Raw genomic sequence first — 23,619 nt, 5'->3', positions numbered from 1 at the left:
CAGTAGTTAAAGGGGGCATTTTAAACAGCATGAAAAATCATCTACAGGAGCTGATAACCTTCCTGAACTCTGTACGTGCAGTGGGTTTTCCTGTAACTTTTGTTTTTGTAGAATACTTTTGTTTTACACAAAGTATTCTACACTGTTTTCTTGGGAGTAATTCAAAAAAATAAGCGGAGAAACTAGTCAAACTTACATGACCTGAAGCATCTTGTTGTCTGTGGCTTTTGGGGCATTTCTAAAGAAAAAAAAAGTAAAAGACTTTATTTTTGATGTCTTAATAATGAATAAATTAATTTCTAATCAGCGTGTTATCAAACATCAGTTTCTGTCTGTAGCACTTTTACAGTGAATGCTGCAATATAAAATGAATGCCAGTATCAACATACATCAGAAGTTAATTTTTTCAGTACCTGGATTTATTTCAGTAATTTCTAAATCCACACACTGAGGGTGTTTTGCTCTGAATTGCATTAATATGTATTTTAATTACTAGGTTAGTTCTGACTGTCAGAGTTTTCTATCCATTATTATTATTATTATTGAAATTGAAAACAGGTTGTTTATTAAACATAATTAAAGCAATTATTTTATTGTAGTCATAAAGCTCATTTAAATGTAAGTATAATTAGTCAAAACATTGATTTAAATATCTTGATGAATGCATCATGTACAGCATTTTGGCGAACAGTTATTTAGTCATGTGAGACTGAGAAAAAAAAAATCATTTGCCTTTCATGCTTTATTTTAGATATGGATTTCCAGGAGGGGGCCATGGTCCACCCTCGGGCCAGGAACGTTTCCTTGGTCCTCAGCAGCCCATGCAGCGGCCTGGAGTTCCCCCACAGCTGAGGAGATCCCTGTCCATTGACATGCCCCGGGCAGTGAGCAGCCCGCAGATCAATAGCGCATCCGGGATCCCGCAGCATTTCCCCCCGCAGGGAATCCCGGTGCAGCAGCACAACATCCTGGGCCAGGCCTTCATCGAGCTGCGTCACAGGGCTCCTGATGGCAGGCCAAGGCTGCCCTTCAGCCCTGCTGCTGCTGCTGCTGCCACGGTGCTGGATGCAGCAGCTCAGCACCAGAGGCACCCTGGCTTCCTGCCCAGGCAGGACTTCCCAGGCCCAAGACAGGCAGAGCCGCTGAGACACAATTCTCAAGGAATACCAAACCAGCTGCAGATGGCTGCGGGTTTGGAGCACATCTCCCAGTCCCAGCAGGACCAGATCAATCCTGAGAACCCACCTGCACTTGTGATGCGTTCTCTGGGTCAGCCAGTTGCTGATGCATTCCCAGGAGCATCTTTGTCTACATCTGCACCAAGTGATGAAGCTGCAAACTTGCAGATTCCCAACCAGTCAAGTGATGGTCTAGAAGAAAAGCTTGATCCTGATGATCCTGCTGTAAAAGATTTGGATGTGAAAGACCTTGATGGGGTTGAAGTCAAGGATTTAGATGATGAGGATTTGGAAAATCTGAACCTGGACACAGAGGATGGGAAAGGAGATGAACTGGACACTCTAGATAATTTGGAAACCAATGATCCTCACCTTGATGATCTTCTGAGATCTGGGGAATTTGATTTAATTGCATACACAGATCCAGACCTTGATGTGGGGGATAAGAAAGGAATGTTTAATGAAGAACTAGACCTTAGTGTACCCATTGATGACAAACTAGATATCCAGGGCAAAGCAGAAGAACCCAAACAGAAAGAACAAGGTGATACAACTGTTGCCCCTGCTGAGATCCAGTCTCCACCAAAGAAATCAGCTACAGAAAATGAAATTAAAACAAAAGTACTTTCCCCAAACACTCAAGAGGAAAAGAAGAATGAAAATGAAAAAGGTGATGGAAATACTGAGTCCACAAGTGCTCAACAGGCTGCTGAAGTGGAGTTAAAGGATGGGGAAAAGGCTCCTGGGCAACCTGCTAACCCAGAATTCTCTGACAAAACTCCTGCTGTTCCTAGTCAGGATACAACTGTGCCTAGTCCAGATGCTCAGGGATCTGCTCCGCTGCCTGTTCAAGGAGCAGTAAGTTCCTGCAGTATTTCTGGGTCCACCCCAGTCCTCTCAAGTTTGCTGTCTAGTGAAAGCTCAGACAATGCTGAAGCAAGAACTCTGGGATCTCCATCTCAATCTCTGCCACCCACACAAATGAACCATGGATCAGGTATTCCACAAACACTCATGACACCTGCTGGACAGATCTTGGAAAACACTTTAAATTCCAGTCTGCCCATGGTACCACGAATGAACCATAACTTTTCTCAAGGGTCACCAAATCCAGGATTTATTCAGGGTCAGTCATCTAATCATAACTTTGGGACAGGACAGACATCTAATCAGACTGTGGCTGTACCAAACCGTCCTGGTCCCAGCGGCATCTCTGGTCCCCAGCAGATGATGCTCCCTCAGCCATTAGCTCAGCAACAAAACAGGGAGAGGCCACTTCTGCTAGAGGAGCAGCCACTTCTTCTGCAGGACCTCTTGGATCAGGAGAGGCAGGAGCAGCAGCAGCAGAGACAGATGCAAGCCATGATTCGCCAGCGTTCGGAGCCATTTTTCCCCAATATTGGTATGTGGGTGTCTTGTTTGTCTGTTTCTGGTTGGTGTTCTAAAAATGCAGCAACAAATAGTTAAATAATCCACAGGACTGCCAGAAGCAGGTAAATATGTAGAACTTGAAGGTGGCATAATAAAAATGAGCCTGCCTATTAGCTACAAAGGGAGTATGGAAATTGAGCATGTAGGTGGAATTCTGAACTCTGGCAAGGCTCCTGTTGTCATTACCAGGATCAGGGTAACTCTGCTTTACTGATAATGTTTGTGGCATCAGCTGTGTCACATACTCTCTTTATACTTTTGGTTCTCATGAGATAGGCAGTAAATGCATCCTTTGTAAACAAAATTAAGTGATCAAATGCAGTAGCTGACCTTCTTGATATTTGAGCTATCAATTGTATGTTTATGGTTGTTTTATGATTTATTTTTTGAGTATTTGTTGTGTCACAAGGAAGGGGATTATCAAAAGCTGTTACTAACCCACAGTCTAGGCAAGGCCCAGAAATACCACATATAATTCTGCTTGTACTAAAAAAATTTAAGAAAAACTGTGGTTGCTTGTTTAATATAACCTAGCAGTTTGAACATTCATATCAAGACCATGGCCATCATTTAACTGATAATGAAACACTAAATTTTGAGAATTGTTTAAGTTGTAACTACAGTGACTATCAAGGCCATTCTCATAGTGCCACACCAATGATGGTGTGGCACTTGCCAGTTGAGATCACAGGAACAACTTTTCTTCCTGAGTCTTAAACCCATAAATAGAATTTATTAATCTGTTGGGTCATAGGCCAGATTTGGTCTAGAGCCACTCTCAGACTGACCTGCTTTTGGATGTGTGTTGTGGCTGAAAACAAGGACAGCTGTTGCTGCACCAACTTCTACAGGATACGTGAAACTGCTTATTAACCTTGAATATCAAAGTGGGGAGGACAATTAATGTGAAGTAGGAATGCAGTTAATGTTTTACTGAAGATTTACACATGAACTAAATGTAAACAAATAATTTCCATTTAATAACTTGTGATGTTCAGCTGTGTGATTCACTGCTGCTGATTTTGTCTTACAGATTTTGATGCGATCACAGATCCCATAATGAAAGCAAAAATGGTGGCACTTAAGGGGATCAACAAAGTCATGGCACAGAATAACATGGGGATGCCACCAATGGTCATGAACAGGTAGGCAATTCTTGACACCATTCTTTAGGACTACAGAATGTAAAAGGAAATGACAGAGCTCAGGGAAACTGTGTGCAGGAAATGAAAAAAAATATCTGTCCTGTAGTTCACATTTGAAGCTAACACAGGATTCCCTCCTAGGAATAAAGCCAGTGTGGCAGTAGGAGCTATAAAAGGTACTCAAATGCATCAGATTTGTGTTACAGTTGTAGTGTCATGGGTCAACATGGCCAGCATGTTGATGCTCTTCTTGTTTTCCCACTTGCTGATGAGGTAATGACACATCTCCCACGGGTTGTGCTAGAAAACTGGGGGTGGCCATGTAACAGTGGAACCTCATGTTGCAGCAAATCATTTAATGCTGGGTATAAGTAAGATTTTAGCCCAAGTAGTGGAAGTTCCATCCTCTCCTTAAATCCCTTCTGAGGACAAAAGGAGCCATGAACTGTGCAGGCTGCACCATGGCTGTCCTTAGGGCAGGTGGGGAGTCCATGGGCCAGGAGGGATCTGTGCCTGTTCTTTTTGTGTGGCCCTTCAAACTGGATTTTCTCTGTCCAGTGCCCCATGATAATAAATGGCTTACCCAAGGTGTGCATTTACCCAACTGCAGTTCTCTCTGATGGTGGCCATGAAACCTAAATACATTCAGCTGTATTTCTTTAAATTATAAAATACAAATACAGACTTGTGTGTGTTTTCACTATTCTAGCACAGTAGGTCATGTTTACTTCATCTTTCTGAAAAATGTAAAATGCAATAGTTTCAACCAAGGGCAAAATTCTGTCTGTATTCTCCAGATGTTGAAAAGGTTTGGTACAGAAGTTCAAGTGCATGTCTGTATAATATTTGGGTGCTTTGTTTAAGTTGAACATAATAAAGTTGTCTCTCCTAATGTGCTGGTTTGCAAGGTTACAATTTCTGTTTCTCAATAGGTTTCCCTTTATGGGTCAGCCAGTGCCAGGGGCTCAGACCAGTGAAGGCCAAAATCATATGCAACAGGCAATTACACAGGTAATGCAACTTGATATGGGCTTGAAACAAAACTGTTCAATACTGATCACTAAGTTTTGGGTATTTTAACTGAATCATGATTTAATATCCTTGTCTGTCTGTTTTACTGAAATTTCTAGGATGGAAGTTTGACACCTCAGATTTCTAGACCTAATCCTCCCAATTTTGGTCCTGGTTTTGTCAGTAAGTAGAGATTTGATTATTTATTTTATGGGTTGTTGTTTTTTTTTTCATTTTACAGTTCTCTTTTTCTGGAAGCTATCATCAACAAAACCCCATAAGGAAAGAGGGAAACAGAAAATTAACATTATTTGGATTTGTGTGACAGCAATAATTTATTAACTGGCAGACTGCTGTATTAGAAACCTGGTCTTGGGTTGTGTTGCAATATTCTGAGCTCAATGAGAACAGCTGTGTGTTGATGGAATTTTTTATTTCAGAAGCAGAAAGTTTTGTGCAGCATCATTGTCATTTGAACAAATACCAGAAAAAGCTTTCCAGGCACTGGTTAGGCAAGCCTGGCTGGTGAAACACAGTTGGTGAAAGCAGAAATACACTGCACTAGCTTTTTGCATTCCATATTTCTGGCTGCCCTTGATCAATTGTGAATCCTAATCTCTGTGATGAGGAAGATTTATTAGCAGAAATTAAAACTGAGCATATGTTGGGAGAGGAAGACCACATGTAAATAAGTGTTTCTATCACTACAAATGCTTCACTTGATATTTGTGAATCAGAAACAGAAGTAAACACCTTCACATTTTCCAGAAGTTGAAGTAGCAGCACCGAGTATGCAATAAGGAGCTTTGGCAATATTATGTGTATTAATTATTTGTGGTGTGATTCCACATGGCACTCAGCATTGCCCTGCTCTGGTTGGGTGGTGCTGGGTTCTGAGCACTTGAGTAAATCTGGTTTTCAGTTCAGTAGTAGTTACTCTTACCTGGAACTCATTAAAATTTCACTGCTTTCATGTTTCTCATTAACTCTCAGTGTTTCCACTCAATTGTCCCCTCAGTTTTTGGGATCAGTTCTGCAGAATTTTTCCCTGAAAGCACCTTGAGGCTGTAGCTCACTCTGAGTAGGTTTAGTTGAGCTGTTCAGTCAGAGCTGTCACTGACACAGAGACTCCTGGAGGAGAAGGTGGCAGGGTCTGGAGCACAAGGAGGACGTGGTTATATTGAAATCATGGAGCTCTGTGGTACATCTGTTAAACAGGGGTCTTCACAAGGAAAATCTCTGCTTATTTGTGGTGTCCCAGCTCACTGAAAATGTAATCAGGAGACAAATGGCACCATCATCAGTGTTCTCTCTTGCTTTCTGTGTTAGTGCAGGTCAAGTGTTATCAGACATGGTTGTTTTGCCTCCAGAAAAATATCAGAGAGCAATGGACTGCCCATGGCAGACAAGCATTTCTCATTTGAAAGAAGAGCAATGTCTCAGTTACAGCCTAAATGAGAGACATTTATTTTGGGGGCATGAAACGGCACTGCTGCTGAAGGCCCCATGCTGAGGGCTGGGACTGACAAAGTGATTTTTACGAAGAACAGTATATTTCTTTCACTTTGTGAATATTTGATTGTGTTCATAATTTTAATATTTTTCTTTGAAGTTGTAATAAAAATAAATTTTATATGTACAAGTCTTCTGCAAACACCACAATTAATCAGGCCACGTTTCCTTTGTGCCCTTGCTCCCTGATCTCTTTGTACTTGAGTACTTCCAGAGATCTTCCATGTCCCCTCTTCTGTGGCAGGACAGGGAATCACTGGGTTCTGTAGCAGTTCTCAAAGCCACCTTTGCTCACTGGCAAGTTGTGTTTCCTCTCACAAATGCAGTAATTTGGATATCTGTCTCATTTACTCAGGTCACTCCAAGAACATACCACTTCTTGAAATACCAAGTTCCCTGTCAAATTTGGCTGAATTTGACCACTAGTTTCTTAAAATAAGGGGGGGAACCTGATGGTTAAACTTGAGCTTTAAAAAGTGGATGAGAGCTCATCTCCAGGATGAGATCATATCACACTTCATTTCCCTTCTCTGTAGATGATTCACAACGAAAGCAATACGAGGAATGGCTGCAGGACACACAACAACTGCTCCAAATGCAGCAGAAGTACCTGGAGGAGCAGATTGGAGCCCACAGAAAGTCCAAGAAGGCCCTTTCAGCCAAACAGCGCACGGCCAAGAAAGCCGGCCGGGAGTTCCCAGAGGAGGATGCAGAGCAGCTGAAACACGTTACTGAGCAGCAGAGCATGGTCCAAAAACAGCTAGATCAGGTAATCATCTGGAATCCAGACTGTTCTCCTTGGCACTGAGCTCTCACAGGGGTAGTGAGTCTCTCCTTCAAATCTTCTGAAAGACACAGTGGAGCTCTACCTGAAGGAGCCACTCCCTGTTTTGTTCTGTGTGTGTAACAGCGTTGCTCTGGAGTGTAGGTGACACTGGAGCTGCAAAGGAGTATTCTGTGACAAACATGACAAAAAGCTGGGTTAGTACTTTGGGAAGAGGGGAATTCCTTGGCAGAATGACTTGGAGCAGAGTTCTTGGCACCATGCAAAGCAAAATGAAACATTCAGAGAAAAGTTTTAACGTGCAGGACTTTGTTTCAGTCTTGAATGAATGTCCTAACTCCATGTCCTTTTTTTTTATAGTTTGAAAATCTATTTTTATTATATCTTTAGTGTTAGACTAGTTTTATGGTCTGTCTCATTCCTAGATGCTGATCATCAGTATTGTGTCATGGAATAACACAGGTCAAAGGGATGTCTGGAGATCTTTTAGTCATGATCAAAGCAGAAGTAGCCTCATGATTAAATCAGGTTACTCAGCACCTTGTCAGTCAAGTTCTGTAAGTCTCCAGGGGAAGAGATTTCCCAGCCTTTCTGGGCCCCTGTTTCTACATGTAACTACTTTCACTGGGCTTTGTTTTCCTTTCCTTACATTCAGTTTGAATTTCATGTATTGTAACTGTGATAATAGTGAGATGAAACCTGTGATAGTTTTGCTAATATGCTTTGCCCACCAGTAGTTAGTGCTGTGTTCCTCAAGACTTTTATTATAAATTACCTGGCATGATTTTCAGGATCAACTAGTCCTGCTGAAAATGAAAATGCTTTAGAATTATCCTTTACTAGTATGAAGGAAAAAACTTGGCAGCAGACAACTTGGAATGAAGTCCTGAGCAATATCTGACCCTCGAGTTCTGCTGTATTGCTTCAAGACAAAGTATGTGCTGGATGGGATATTAGTTGGCTCATCTTTCCACTGTGTGGAAGAGGGATGGAGTGGGTAAATTATTTCTACATATTTTTTTTCCCTTTCCACAATGAATCACAAGTAGAACAAATGCAAAAAAAATTCCCTTTAACCAATTTTTATTGTACATACAACAGTCTAATCTTTTGGTGGAATTAGACTGAAGTAACAGCTATTAACCATGCCATTGCTGGCAGATCCATTTACTGCCCCATAATTAAGGTTCTCCTATTGGTAATTTTTAAATTTAAGTTTAATCTCCTGCTAGCAGAAGCCATGCACTGCCCTGTAGCCAGTGGTTGATTCATCCACGTCCTAAGCAGCATTTTGTTCTGTACCTAATAGGAGCTTAAATGAGGTTTAAAGCATAGTTTTAACCACCTTCTATTGGAAGCAATTTGCCACTCTTTCAAATCAGATCAAGTCATTTTTCTGCAATCAAGCTCCTGTTAGTTTTTGAAAAGTCTCTGTGTGTATGGAGAGAGAAAAGAGCTCCTGGATCCCTGGGAGTGGCTGGTCCTGGACACAGGCACAGAGAGCACAGAGCTGACTGTGCCCCAGGAGCTGATGTGAGTCAGGGTGATTGGCCAGGCATGGAGCCACACAGACACTGCCAGATGGCCCCTGTGGCACCGTGCCTGTGCTCACAGGCTCTGCCCTGCCCTCCCTGCACTGCTGAAATCTCCAGCTCAGCTCAGGGCCTCTGGGTGTGCTCAGCCCCGGGCCTTGGACACCACAGCTCATTCCAGGGACAGTCATGGCTGATCCACCCCTGGAGGTTGTGGTGCTTTGGGGGCCTCATGGTACAGCCCCACAGAGCCAGCACAGGTTTAGTGCTGTAGGACCACAGAGAAGCCCTGGAGCACTGGGTCTGTGCAGTGCAGATGGATCCAGTCAGTGGCTCTGTGCAGTAGCACTGTTTATCCAGCAGTGTCAGTGCCAAGGCAGAGCTCATAAATCATCTTGGACCTGGGATTATTGTGTAAATAACCTTCTGGGTGCATCTGTCCTGCAGCATGAAGTGTGTCCTATGGCATCACTGTTACCCTGAGCTTTCTGTCTTAGTCCTTGCTTCAGATAAAGGAGAGGGCTACACACAATTCAAAATCCATTACAGAGCTTCTCTATCCCTACATAAGCTGTGGAAGTCATAATCAAAGGAGCATTAGAGAGAGGGAGATTTTCCATAATGTATGTATCATCAACCAGTGCATTGCAAATCCTTCTATTTTTGTTTTAGTTGGGTCTCTGCAGTGTTTCTGAAAAGCTCTTGCTTGTTGAGTTGACAGTGTTGTGTCCTTCCCTCAACTTCTCCTGTGTGTCTAAGCTACAAGGCATAACTTGTAGTGCCCATGTTGAGTTTATTTTGGTCTTAAAATCTTAAATTTTCAAGCAGCAGTTGCAATTTTCATCTGATATGGGGTGTTTGAGGATCTGCCTGTGAACAAATGGGAATATCCATCACTGGTTTCCTGCAAACTTTTCCTTTCCAGTTACATCTTTTTAAAATGTTGCTGATGTGTGAACATCATCCATCTCACTGTTTCCCTTTTCCTGTCAGTTCCCAACTGTTGTATTCTGTGCATGGATGATAAGATCTGTAGGCCAAGGATCACTGCTGGTTTAGGTTTGTATATTCTCTCGGTGAGTCTTGATGTGTAATTAGAACTTCAAGACACTGCTGTTTTGTTTGAGGTCTTGAGCTGGGGAGTATTTCTGATGAAATAGTGGCTGTTTAGCATTAAAAACACTGCAGAAATTCTGAGGTTGGTTGTCTCCTGGAAGTACAGTGGTGAGTTACATGCTTTATGCTGCTCACACAGCCAGTTTGTGGCAGAGGTGAATAATGACTGTTTCAATGTTTAGATCCGGAAGCAGCAGAAGGAGCACGCGGAGCTGATTGAGGAGTACCGGATCAAGCAGCAGCAGCAGTGTGGGATGGCCCCACATTCCATCATGCCAGGGGTCCAGGGCCAGCCTCCCATGGTTCCAGGAGGAACAGCACCAGCAATGAATCAGCAGAGCTTCCCCATGGTGGCACAGCAGCTCCAGCATCAGCAGCACGCAGTGGTGATGCCTGGGCAATCCAACCCCACCAGGATGCCAAATTTACCCGGGTGGCAACCTGCCAACCCTGCGAGTCACATTTCCATGAATCCAGCGAGGATGCAGCCTCCAATGACACCACTGCCAATTACTCCTGGTGCACCAGCTCCTGTGCCTGGCCCAAATGCAGCTGCACAGTCAGGGCCACCCCCAAGGGTGGAGTTTGAGGACAACAACCCTTTCAGTGAAAGCTTCCAGGAGCGGGAGCGCAAGGAGCGCTTACGGGAGCAGCAGGAGCGGCAGCGCATCCAGCTGATGCAGGAGGTGGATCGACAGAGAGCTCTGCAGCAGAGGATGGAGCTGGAGCAGCACAGTATGATGGGGCCTGAAATGAACAACAAAACATCTTTATCTCAGATACCTTTCTTCAATTCTGAGCTGCCTTGTGATTTCATGCAAACCCCTCGGCCCATGCAGCCGTCCCCACAGCAGCAGCAGCAGCAGCAGATGGGGCAGATTCTGCAGCAGGGTGCTGTGACCTCCCCTCCTGCCACCAATTTTATGCAAAGCACAGAGCGAAGGCCAGTGGGACCTGCAGCTTTTGGACCTGATGCATCTGCTGGTGCAGGTGGAGCCCCCAATTTCCATAACGTAAAACAAACTCATGGGAATCTCCCTGGGGCTGCCTTTACGCAGAACCAGGTCAGGCCTCCGTTCCCTTCCACTGTCCCTTCATCTCCAGTGCTGGGGGGCAGTGCCTCATGTGGGTCGGACACTGGTGTGCCCCAGGCTGCAAACATCCCTGTATCAGGCCAGTCTCTCATCCAGCTCTATTCTGACATAATCCCAGAAGAGAAAGGCAAAAAGAAAAGGACACGGAAAAAGAAAAAGGACGACGATGCCGAGTCCATAAAAGCCCCGTCAACTCCGCACTCGGATATCACTGCACCATCAACCCCGACCATTTCTGATGCTACCTCCACCCCCACAGTGAACACCCCCAATGAGCCAGGGCACCAGGATGAACTGGAGTCCGTGGAGCTAACGGGCCCCTCGACATCCAACACAGGAGAGAGTTCCCCAGAGCTGGAGGGGAAGCTCCCCAGCAGCAGCAGCAGCGTGTCCCAGAAACAGCCCGGGGGAAATGCAGAGGCTGAAAAGGCTAAAATGGACACACCCAGCAGCCTCCAAGAAGTTAAACTGGAAAAGGCAGAAACTGATCAATGCTCAGGTCAAGCTGAGCCTAAACCAGAAAATCCAAGCAGTATTAAGGTGGAGGAGGATAAGGTCACCTCACAGCCAAGCTCTTCAGCTCCGAGTCCAGCACAGCCACCCGGTGCCCTGGCAGCCAAAGGGGAGTCAGGGAATGAACTGCTGAAACACCTGCTAAAAAACAAGAAGTCCTCCTCTCTTCTAAATCAGAAACCAGAGAACAGTGGCCGAGCAGAAGAGGAGGCTTCTGGGGATAAAAAGTTAGCAGAGAAGCAGAGTCCAGCTGAAGGAATGGTGAGCCTGGTACTGTTTTGTTACACTGTGGTCAGCAGCAGCCCAGCCTAGCCTGTGCCTTACTGTGGGCATGTGTGGGGACATAACCTGCCTGTTCAAGGGTAGAGGAAACAGCTTTAAGAAACTTTAGCCTCTTTCCTGTCTTTTTTCCACAAGTAAATCACTTCTGCTGAGCAAAGAATGAATTTTAATATGGCTTCTTTGGTCAGCATATTCAGAAGTCACTAAAATGTAAAAAAAATATATTTTTCTATAGAAAATTGTCTTCAAAAAATACCACTTCTTAATATTAAGGCAGGATTTTACAGTATGATTCCTAATTATTCACTGGTATGTACAGAACATGATGTATCTCCTTTCTCCTTTGACTCCACCTGAGTTGTCTGTATGATCTATTAATTTATAAGGTCTTTAAAAACAGACCTAAAGAAAAGTGCTTTCTGTGTGGAAGTAGGATGCACTTTATACTTAGGCTTGTTGGTCATTTTATTGTAATCTTAATCTCTGCTTTTGGATTTTGACTGCCTAAACTCTAAATTCATTCTTAACACGAAATTTAAGTGTGTTTAAAAGAAAAAAAATACTCATAAAAGTAAAGGTAATTGTGAGCAGCAGGTAATTAACCGTTGAAGATCCACAAGTTAAAACATGCGATAGGGATATTAGAATACTGATGGTAGGGTTCATGTAGGGCTGTTTAAAATAATAATGAATTTTTTAAGAATGGACTTTCTTTTGGCTTGCCCCTGTAGCATTAGCACCCTATCCTGATTGCTTTTACCCAGCTTTGCTTCCATGGGAAGAAAGGCTTTGCAGATTTGTACTGGAAGTATTTAAGCAAGTGGAACAATCCAGAAAGATTTCACAACACATTTTTTGTTGCTAACCTCAAAATACTTTGGTATTATATTAACTTCCATGCCTCTCTTCTGCCACCAAGTCTGTGTTTCATTAGGCCCTTGTGAACATCTCCAAGGTTTCATGCACATGTAACTTTATTTTAGGGGGTATTCAAAAGAGAATGTTACTGGCCTGTGAGTCTTTAATGATGTTTTCAGATGTCAGTGGTGTTAATGGGAAGTCATAATTCTGTCTGTAGGGACAGTTTAGCAGTTCCACCTGCCAGTAAAATCCACTTTGTTATCAGTGAGATTTATTACTCTGAGCCTGTGCTTTCAGAATCATGCGGTAAATTGGAGTGAACTGTGTATTAACATGTCAAAAATTGTGCTGCACTTCCTTTTTTCACACAGCAAACTGCAGTAGCCCAGATGCAAGGTACATTTGGGTGCAGTAACAGCCAGCTCCAGAGAGCAGATGTAGGACCTGAAACCAAGAAGCAGAGAAACAAGCGGGCTCAGAGGACGGGAGAGAAGGCAGCTCCACGCTCCAAGAAGAGGAAAAAAGAGGAAGAAGAGAAGCAGGCAGTTTATCCTAATGCAGATACCTTCATCCAGCTGAAACAGGTGAGTGCAGGGGCTGGCAAAGGCAGCCCAGAGGCCATGTGGAGCTGTGGATTTCTCCCAGTGGAAGTGAAGTTGATGCTTAAGTTGAATTTTGAGCACAGGTTGGGGAAAATGTGAACTTCCACAAAATCAGGGAATTTAAAGTTTGGTGTTTAATTCTGGGAGGTGGGCTGACATGGCAGGTAGTCCCAAAGCCACAGAATTCCTGTCAGCTCTGGCAGCCTCTGGATGAGTGGCAGGGAGCTGGAGCTGAACAATTTCCTGACTGGATAAATTCCAATTCTTCTTTTAAATTAGAAACCACTCTACTGACTGGAGAATTGCAGTGTTCTGTCTTAGACTTAATTTCTTGACTTTTTTTTTCTTTTAATACAGCAACTTTCTCTTCTGCCTTTGGTGGAACCAATAATTGGAGTGAGCTTTGCACACTTTCTCCCTTATGGCAGTGGCCAGCTCAATGGTGGAAATCGACTTGTGGGAAGTTTTGGCAGTGCTACTCTTGATGGGGCTTCAGATTACTACTCCCAGCTCATTTACAAGGTATGGTTTTAATCTGGATTTCTGTGGTGTGCTCTCTGTGGGAAGAGAAGTCCATTATATTATTACTCCTAGTCAGAGTTCTTGCCTTTTATGCAACTAGAAGAAAAATAATCTTTTATTGCTAGACTAGATAGTGTGAAACAGTCACCATTGTTTTACTCTCTGAAAGTGAAATTGGTTCTGGAAACTGTTGTTGTAAACTAATGAAAAACTGCAAATGCTCTTTTAACAAATGGATGCTAAAGAATGAAAATTGTAATTACAGTTTTGTGGAGCAGAAAAGACTGAATTCTCAGTATTTTGCAAAGTCTTTGAAAGCATTAAACATTTCTTAATGTGAATTAAATAAGAAATAGACTTTTTCTCATTTGCCCACCAAGCCCTAACTAAGACCCTGGGAACTCTGAACAAAATAGACTGTTTGTTGATGAGTTAATAACCCACAGCATTTAAAACTTAGTCTCTGAGATCAGAGTGGCAATTCTGGATGGGCAGTGGGATACTGAACAGACAGAATCAAATTTGCTGCTTGGATACCCTAATATAAAAACCTATTAAATCCAGTGGTGTTTTCTCCAGCCTTACACAGTGTGTAAGCTGAGAATGGGAGATAGTTCTTGTGGTCAAAAGTAAGTAATGAGGATTAGCTTTGTGGGCACGACTGCAGGAACAACAGATACTGAAGTTCTCATTTAATTTTCATTTAAAATGTGGGCAGTTGAATAAACTGGTGAGAAGTAGCCCAGAGTATGAACTTGCAGAGTATCTGCTGCTCCATGGTGGCTGCTTCAGTGGTGGCTGCTGCAGTGACAGCTCATCCTGTGCTGAAGGTGAGGCAGCTTCCCCTTGAGGGGCAGCTGGGGAGGCTGACTTGTTCATGGTGCTGGAGAGTCACCGTGGAACAACCCTCAGCATGGAGTTGGGACCTCTGCTGAAACTGGGGGAACTTGTTTGAAACCGTTCCTTACAACATTCTTAGTGCATTTTTGTAAATCTTTTGGCTGTGTATTTGGCAGTGTTTACTCATGTGAACTGTTTCTCTGATATCCCTGATACAAGAAAACCCAATCATTGTGTTTTGTACAGTAGATACTTTTGTGTCTCATGCTTGGGTCTCAGCTCTGGCTGCATATCAGTTCTACCTCTGGCTCTAAAACTCTGAGTGGGTTGCATTGTCTGGTACTGGAACAGGGCAGGTTCTCTCCCTCTGTGATGGGGTTCACAGGGGTCTTAGGATGAGGGAAGAGACGAGGATCTGACTCCATGTTTCAGAAGGCTTGATTGATTATTTTATGATAATTATTATATTATATCCTATTATATTATATTATATTATATTATATTATATCATATCATATCATATCATATTATACTATACTATACTATACTAAAAGAATAGAAGAAAGGATTTCATCAGAAGGCTGGCTAAGAATAGAATAAGAATGATAACAAAGGCTTGTGACTGACCGAGACAGTCCGGACAGCTGGACTGTGATTGGCCATTAATGAGAAACAACCACATGTGAGCAATCACAGATGCACCTGTTGCATTCCACAGCAGCAGATAACCATTGGTTACATTTTGTTCCTGAGGCCTCTCAGCTTCTCAGGAGGAAAAATCCTAAGGAAAGGATTTTTCAGAAAATATCATGGCTACACCTGTGTTCATCCTGCTTGATGATTCTTTAATCCCTGTCCTGCAGCAGAACAATCTGAGCAATCCCCCGACGCCCCCGGCCTCTCTCCCTCCCACGCCACCGCCCGTGGCCTGCCAGAAGTTGGTCAATGGCTTCGCCACCACCGAGGAGCTCGCGGGCAAGGCCGGAGTGCTGGGAGGCCATGATGGTAAGGCCATGATGTGTTGGGGCTGTAAGGTCTGTCCTGCTTCTAGCAAATGGCAAAATAGATCTTAGAATCAAAAACATGGTGAGCTGGAAGGGACCCACAAGGATTATTGAGTCCAGCTCCCAGCCCTGCACAGGACACCCCCAGCAATCCCACCCTGTGCCTGAGAGCATTGTCCAAATGCTCTTGGAGCTCTCTCAGGTTTGGTGCTGTGACCACTGCCCTGGGGACCCTGTTCAGTGCCCAGCCACCCTCTGGGTGAAGAACCACATAGATATCCACCCTAAACCTCCCCTGACACAACTTCAAGCCATTGCCTTGGGGCCCTTCACTGGTGACCAGAGAGGAGATCACACCTGCCCCTCTGCCCCCCATCATGGGGAAACTGGACGCTGCTGGGAGTCCCCTCAGACTCCTCCAGGTTACCTCCTATGATGCTTCTCAGTTGCAATGCTCCTTTATAAAAACAAAATGCCCAGACTTCTCAAGGTTCTAATCATGACTTTAGCTAGCCAGCAATATTTTACACCAGTATAGTGCCAGGTGTCGGTGCCTTTGCCTTGTTCCCATTCAAAAACATGCTGAGAGCTAGACATACTCTTAAGAAATGAGAAAGAAAACCTTAGGATTAGTTTTTTAGGTCCAGTACAAATGACTGGCATGAGCTCCTTGGTTGAGTGAGCTCAAAGCAGCCTATCCAGAATGTGTGCAGTCAGTGTGTATTTCCTGGTACTTACAATTTGGACAGTTAAAATTGCTTTCTGTTCTTTATACTGGGTCTTTGTAAACACCATTCAGTGATTAAAATCCTTTTTTTCACATTCCGTTTCCTTTGTTGTTGCAAAATTGTTGATTTTTTGTACTTTTGTGGGTTTTTAAGTAAACAAACATCCTCTCATTGTGGCAGAAGACACACTCAAAAGTCTTTCAGGCCCTGTTTGCTCAAAATTTGCGGGTTTTTGTAAAAATGGAAGTTAATCCTGAATGGTCACAATTTTTTGAACTCCCAAATGTCTTGAGAGTGGTGTCACCATGAGGCCCCACCCACACCCAGCAGGCAGCATGTCTGTCACTGCAAGAGCTGTCCAGATGTCTCATTGTGCTGTGCCTCTCTGGTTTCAGTTACCAAAGCTCTGGGGCCAAAGCAGTTCCAGTTGCCTTTCAGACCACAAGATGATTTATTAGCCAGAGCAATGGCTCAGGGCCCCAAAACTGTGGATGTTCCTGCTTCCCTTCCAACACCACCTCACAACAACCAGGAGGAGTTAAGGTAGGTTTTACTTGACATCTACAAAAAGGTATTTGAAGCAGATTCTGTGATCTTTCATTGGATGAGACTGTGAAGGTGTGGAGAAACAAAATCCTTTTTGCACAGGCACAGAAGGGCAGAGAATGGAATGGGATCATTTTAACTCTTAACATTCCAAGTGTAGAGAGCAGCAGAGTGAAGTAGGTGATTCCATCCATTGCTAGACTTTAGATTCTGCTAAATTGTTAGGGATTCCTTACCTTGATATTTTAAAAGTGGAAGAAAATGATACAAATAGGTGCTTTTCCTGGAGCAATGTGATGCTGCAGTGACAGGTGACTGCTGTAGCAGCAGCAAGACTGTGCAGGAGCCAGCCTGAAACTGCAGAGCTCCACTCAGTTTCCCAAGTGAGAAACACTGGCTGGAACATGAGTCTCCCTGCAGAGATCTTCCCTTTTGCCTCCCTTTCACTTGCCTGCCCAAAATAAGGGTGTCTGTGAAACACTGGAGCCTGAATGTGGACAAAGGCCAGACAATTTAAATATTAAAACAGTTCAAATATTAAATGCTCATTATTTTACCCTGGTGGATAGAGCCATGGGGAACAGAGGGCTTGGCTTTGTTAGTGTCTTTGTTTTCTCTATGGATCTTTCCCAAGAAATGGAATATGTGTGCAATGGAATATGAGATACCCAGAGGTGATGGCCAACCACCTACTTGTGATCTGTGACCAGGAACAACCAGCAAGTTCATTTTAGTTCCCTGTCATGATTTATAACTTTGGCTTACCAAAAGTTTAGCCCATTTTCAAACCAGCTTTTTTGGGTTTTGTTCCAGGGTTCAGGATCACTGTGAGGACAGGGACACTCCTGACAGCTTTGTTCCTTCTTCCTCTCCTGAGAGCGTGGTGGGAATGGAGATCAGTCGCTACCCGGACTTGTCGGTTGTAAAGGAGGAGAACCCAGAACCTGTCCCATCTCCCATCATTCCCATCCTGCCCAGCAGCACTGGGAAAGGTGAGGCTGCAGCAGAGTGAGCACTAACAGCTAGGATTGGTTTTCTGTCTATTCCCTTAAGTGTAAGATTAACCTGCTGTATTCTGGTTCATTTTCAGGTTCAGAAGCCAAAAGGAATTACATAAAATCAGAACCCGGTTCAGGAGCCTTACCTGGTTCTGGCTTCTTCTCCTCCCAGCTTGGACCATCCCAGAATGGTCCTAAATCTGGCCTTATCTCTGTAGCAATTACTTTACATCCCACAGCTGCTGAGGTAAAAAGAATAAGCATGTATTGTATGCATAGAGTACAACAGCAGTTAATTTGGGTTATATGTAGTGACTCTGAGGGGTTTACAGTGCAATAATCATGCTGTTGCAATCTTCTAATAGTTTGTATCTCTGCTGTCTGAGCTGCTTGTCAGATGTAAACAAATTATTTTGGTTTTTATTCCTCTTTTTAGAACATCAGTAGCGTTGTAGCAGCATTCTCCAACCTGCTCCATGTCAGAATTCCCAACAGTTACGAGGTCAGTAATGCTCCAGATGTCCCATCCTCCATGGCAGCCACCAACACTCACAGAGGGAACCCATCCATGGAGTACAGGCAGCACTTGCTCCTGCAGGGTCCCCAGGCAGGATCCATGGGACCTGCCAGGATCGTGGGGCCCTATGGACTGAAGCAGCCCAATGTGCCATTCCCTGCCAACAGCAATGGTGAGTGGGCTTGAACCTCCCCTGCTCAGTACCAGGGATTAACTGAGTCACTACTGATGCATCTCAGCCTCATAAATCCATGCTCTAAACTCAATATTCAATATTCAGTTCTTGTTCCACATAAAACTTTTCTCTTCTTACATGATCATGTGGATGTTCCTGGATTTAACCATGAGTAGTTCTCATCCATCTCTGATTTCCATTGTCTGTTTACATCACTGTCAGTGAGGCATTTCTCCCATAATTCCTAACATTATTAGGGTTTTTATGTCCAGTCTGGTTTTAAATACCTCATTCAGGAAGATTGTTTCCATGCTGAAAAGCTTGACATGATTGTTCAAGCCTGTATTCCTGTGTTAGTTAATTTTGTGATTTTTTTACAAAAGAATGTGGTTTTGCCTGGTTTTCACAGTTGTTTTAGATCTGATTTATACAATTGATCTGTCAGATCAAGGTTTAAAGCTCTCCTTCCATGGCCTATCCAGGAGGGTGGCAGTCCTCTAGACCAGTGAAGAATACTGTGATCTCATAAATCTGCTTTGATCTGATGCAGCCTCTGACAGAAAATCTGTTCCCCAGGTCTGGCTGGCTACAAGGATCACAGCCAGAGCATGGCAGAAGGCTCAGCCCTAAGGCCTCGCTGGTGCTCCCACTGCAAGGTCGTGGTTCTGGGCAGTGGTGTCAGGAAATCCTTCAAGGACCTGCCCTTCCTCAAACAGGTCAGTGTGAGGTGCCAGGGCAGGGCCCTGTGCTCAGCTGGGCTCCTTAAAGCAAGGGATGGCACAAAGTCCTGCTTGTCCTGCCAGCCAAGAGCACTTCAGCTTCCTGTGCTGTTCCCCTTCCTTGTGTGTCCTGATTCAGGTGGGACATTCAGGCACATCTGCAGCACAGCTAAAAAATGGCAAAGTTGTTGTTACTGATACAAAATGAATCCCAGGACATTTCATAAAACAGGTCCCATCTATGGGACTTCTCAAAGCTCTGCTACCAGCCTCCTTCCCTGACCTCATCAGGGATCTCAATTCAAAAAAAAGCTGATTTGTGAGGCAGCCACGTTGCTGTGTCAGGAATTAGTGTAAGAGCAGGAATGCTTGCACTCCTGCTCTTGGGCAGGAATCAGATTTCAGTTGCAATCTCTTGTCCTTACACTGAGAGCTGTCATTCCTTCAAAGAATGCCATTGCTCCTCAGTGACCAGGAGGTGACTACACCACAAAGACACAGCCAGAACTTGCAGAGAGTAAAGTGTTCTTGCAGACAGGAATGCACTGAATTCCCAGTAAGGTTTTGCAGATGGATCAGGAGATAAAACAGTGTGATGTGGCTTTGATTAGGCTGAAATGAGACATTCTTTTGCCATCTAAAGATAAAAGAAAATGGATTTTGCTTTGCAAGAGTGCCTATGGAGCAGATGGGTGCATGGTGTAGAATGCTTTATTTTGATTGTTAAACTTCTGTGAAAGGCAGAAAATGCTGAAGAACAGGGGTGTAAGTGATGGCAACGTTAGATCTGTCAAATAATCAAGTATTTATATCACAGCATCCCTCATTATTTCACAAATGTTCTACAAATAAAAGAGTTTCCAGCCAGATTGGAAGACTTGTTTCATTACACTTACTATGTGAAGAATGGTATTAAAATGCACTTCTTACACTCTTCTGTGTTTGATTCCCAGGATTCCCAAGAAGGCTCAGATAAAATGAAGGACATTGTATTCTGTAGCAACAACTGCTTTGTTCTTTATTCAGCAGCTGTGCAAGCAAAAAACTCAGAGAACAAAGTAAGTATCAAACACTGGCAGACCCAAGTGAGCTGAAATTATTGCAGCTATTTGTTGGAGAACAGAGAGGGGCCAAGGGGGAAGTTTGCACTTCATTTGAGAGGTTTATAAATTAATTGCTCTATATTCAGACATTGAGATTCTGAACCAGCAGCATGAATTAAAAATCATATTTGCAGAACTTTGTGTCTGACAGATGCATGGCAGAAAAGCCATCACCTTTGGCTCCCCTCCCAGGCTTGGAAGATGCAGTCTCAAAAAATGAATGATTCAAGTTCTCTGGGCATTGTAAACAGCCACAGACATGTTTTTAAGGGGTATATCCTGCATTTGGATTTGGCTTTTACAGTTAAAACTAAAATTACAGCTGTGAAAATAATAATTGAGCAGCAAGTTTGTAAAAAGAGTTTAATTTGTTCAGTGTAACTGGGAAAATAGAATCCTGTTCCCTGACTTTATTTGGGTGAAGCTAGCATTTTAAAGCATTGATTACCAAAACACCAGCAAGGAGCCTGTGAGCTGACAGTGACCAGGAGAAGGAGTTTTTTATTACTGGAGAAGTACATCTGAAGAAGTTCATTCAGCTGAAGGTGAAATTAGGCCAGGGAATTTTCTCAGGTGGTCCCAAATGATTCTGCTGTAGTTCTCTACCTGCAGACACTGCAAGGGGTGTCTGACACCCGAGAGAAATGGGGCATCATTTCTTGCTGTCTCAAGGGTCATTCAGCCAGGAGAAAGGGAACTTAAATTTATCTAATTATTTAATCATTAAAAGTGAAATAGTCTTCACTGAAGACTGAATGATCTTGTTGAGTTTCTCACAGTTGAAATTTTTTGAGTACTTCTTTTAACTAACTTGTCTTCTGCTGTTTCTAGATCAAATGTACCTTTTTTTCCCTAAACTATTGGACAGAACAGGCTGTTTCCTTCAAGCTTTACCTAATTAATGTGTTCTCATAGTCCTGTATAGACTGTATAGTTTGAAGCCTTCCTTCAAGTATATCCTACTTACTTTCTCAGGAGGAACTGAATTTAAAAAATACAACCTGGAGAAGATAACTCTGTGTACATCCATATCCTTTTAGTGTCCCATGTAGCTCATTTTCAGTTGTTGTATAAACAGGGTAACATTCCTCTACAAGTGCATCAGCATGTACCTAATTTAGTTAATTAAATGTCATGTTCAGCCTCTTGATCCTTTAATTTACTCTTTCAAGATTAATCACACAAACCACGTTAAGCACTTCATAATATAAACTTCCTTTGTTGTTGTTGTTTTCTCTCTTAGCTTTTTGTGGGGTTTTTTTCCACAAATCTCTGCAGGTATAATTCTTGATTACTGTGACTGAGTTAAGTCCTCAAGTTGTATCTAATCCAAAGCCCTGGAGAAATTCCTCCTCACTTGTTTCCAGGAAAAAATTATTTGACATTAGTTCTAAATTTTCCATTTCTAGCATATATCAGATTCTTATGCTTTAAGTTAGTTTGTGACCCATATTTTAAGGTTACTTTGTGTTGTAACAAAACTTTCTAAGAATCCCTAAGAGCTAAAGCTGGCAGTCAGCTCACCAAGGGCAATTGAGGAGTTTTGCATTCAGAACCTGGACAAAGGATTTTTTGTGCTTTCTCTCATATATCAAAAGGTCACCATGTTCTAGGTAGGCTGGGAGTTTCCTTCTCCAAGCTGTGGTAACATGGGTCAGGATAATTTCATCTTTCTCTGTTGCTGCATCTTGATTTTAGGCATTTGGAGAAGCCTCTCCCATGTTTTCAGGTTATATTTAACAATCAACAAGTTTGGGATCTTTTTCTTAAAGAGTTTTCTTTTGATTACCAGGAATCGGTCCCAAACCTGCCACAGTCACCGATGAAGGAGAGGCCTCCCAAAGCATTCCATCAGTACAGCAACAACATCTCCACTTTGGATGTCCATTGTCTGCCTCAGCTGCAGGAGAAGGTTTCCCCACCCTCATCACCCCCCATCATGTTCCCCCCTGCCTTTGAAGCAGCCAAGGTGGAGGCGAAACCGGATGAGCTGAAGGTAACGGTGAAACTCAAACCCAGGTTAAAAGCAATACACAGCAGTCTGGAGGACTGCCGGCCTCCCAGTAAGAAATGGAAAGGGATGAAATGGAAAAAGTGGAGCATTCAGATTGTGATTCCTAAAGGATCATTCAAACCTCCTTGTGAAGAAGAAATAGATGAATTTCTTAAAAAACTGGGCACAACCCTTAAACCAGACCCCGTGCCTAAAGACTACAGGAAATGTTGCTTCTGTCACGAGGAGGGTGACGGATTAACTGATGGACCAGCAAGGCTTCTCAACCTGGATTTAGACCTTTGGGTCCATTTGAACTGTGCTCTTTGGTCTACAGAAGTCTACGAGACACAAGCTGGTGCCTTAATAAACGTGGAACTAGCACTGCGGAGAGGCCTGCAGATGAAATGCATGTTCTGTCACAAAATGGGTGCCACCAGTGGTTGCCACAGGTTAAGGTGCACCAATATTTATCACTTTACCTGTGCCATTAAAGCACAATGCATGTTTTTTAAAGACAAGACCATGCTTTGCCCCATGCACAAACCAAAGGGAACTCACGAGCAGGAGCTGAGTTACTTCGCGGTGTTCCGGAGGGTGTACGTGCAGCGCGACGAGGTGCGGCAGATCGCCAGCATCGTCCAGCGCGGCGAGCGCGACCACACCTTCCGTGTGGGCAGCCTCATCTTCCACGCCGTGGGCCAGCTGCTGCCACAGCAGATGCAGGCCTTCCACTCCTCCAAAGCCCTGTTCCCCGTGGGCTACGAGGCCAGCCGGCTGTACTGGAGCATGAGGTACGCCAACAGGCGCTGCCGCTACCTCTGCTCCATCGAGGAGAAGGACGGGCTCCCGCTCTTCGTCATCAAGGTGCTGGAGCAGGGCCACGAGGATCTGGTTCTGACTGACACAACACCTAAAGGTAAATTTTGTCAGCTAAGATGATGAATTTGTGGCCTTGCTGTTCATTGTTACTGTGGTAAGCGGCAGTACCTGTTTGAAGCAGCTGTTGCAGGCACTGTTCTAACAATGTTTATAGTGAGCTTCCAGGGCCCATTTTTAATACCCTGCTGTGAAGACTGTGATCACCTCTGAAGAAATTGTATAAGCTGCAGATCAGAAGAATTGTTCCAAGTCCACAGAGGAGACCCAGGACTGAGTGTTGAAAATGAACTATAGCAGTAGGAAAGGAAGCACAGGTTTCATTTCATGAAAAGTGACTTTGTTTAAACACAGAGCCACTGCTGAGTTATCTTCAAATCAGCTGGGCTCAAATTAGGGAGCTCTAAAAACAGCTGAGTGACCACATTGTTCTCAGGGTGGGTAATGTCTCTGTCAGAGTGAAGAATGTCAGGGTGTCCAAAAACACTTAGGCAGGTCTTGGAAATTGGCTCCTGGATGTGCTGGAGGCCTGTA

General features: G+C 43.7%; 1 protein-coding gene across 1 annotated transcript in view; it reads left to right on the top strand.

The window, feature by feature from the left end:
- Positions 1 to 23,619, top strand: part of KMT2C (lysine methyltransferase 2C) — a 189,633-nt gene that overhangs the window by 160,044 nt on the left and 5,970 nt on the right. Inside the window, exons 38-53 of the mRNA XM_066550958.1 lie at positions 752 to 2,580; positions 3,643 to 3,754; positions 4,687 to 4,765; positions 4,885 to 4,948; positions 6,814 to 7,046; positions 9,892 to 11,577; positions 12,831 to 13,043; positions 13,419 to 13,583; positions 15,287 to 15,428; positions 16,551 to 16,698; positions 17,515 to 17,693; positions 17,792 to 17,946; positions 18,136 to 18,388; positions 18,968 to 19,107; positions 20,064 to 20,168; positions 22,006 to 23,125. Coding sequence (XP_066407055.1) covers positions 752 to 2,580; positions 3,643 to 3,754; positions 4,687 to 4,765; positions 4,885 to 4,948; positions 6,814 to 7,046; positions 9,892 to 11,577; positions 12,831 to 13,043; positions 13,419 to 13,583; positions 15,287 to 15,428; positions 16,551 to 16,698; positions 17,515 to 17,693; positions 17,792 to 17,946; positions 18,136 to 18,388; positions 18,968 to 19,107; positions 20,064 to 20,168; positions 22,006 to 23,125 — 6,623 coding nt within the window. The remainder of the gene's footprint in view (positions 1 to 751; positions 2,581 to 3,642; positions 3,755 to 4,686; positions 4,766 to 4,884; positions 4,949 to 6,813; positions 7,047 to 9,891; positions 11,578 to 12,830; positions 13,044 to 13,418; positions 13,584 to 15,286; positions 15,429 to 16,550; positions 16,699 to 17,514; positions 17,694 to 17,791; positions 17,947 to 18,135; positions 18,389 to 18,967; positions 19,108 to 20,063; positions 20,169 to 22,005; positions 23,126 to 23,619) is intronic.

This window comes from Molothrus aeneus, chromosome 1 (genome assembly GCF_037042795.1).
Source record: "Molothrus aeneus isolate 106 chromosome 1, BPBGC_Maene_1.0, whole genome shotgun sequence".
Taxonomy (NCBI): Eukaryota; Metazoa; Chordata; class Aves; order Passeriformes; family Icteridae; genus Molothrus; species Molothrus aeneus.
Note: the sequence above shows the minus strand (reverse complement) of the source record. Positions and strands in the feature narration are given on the sequence as shown.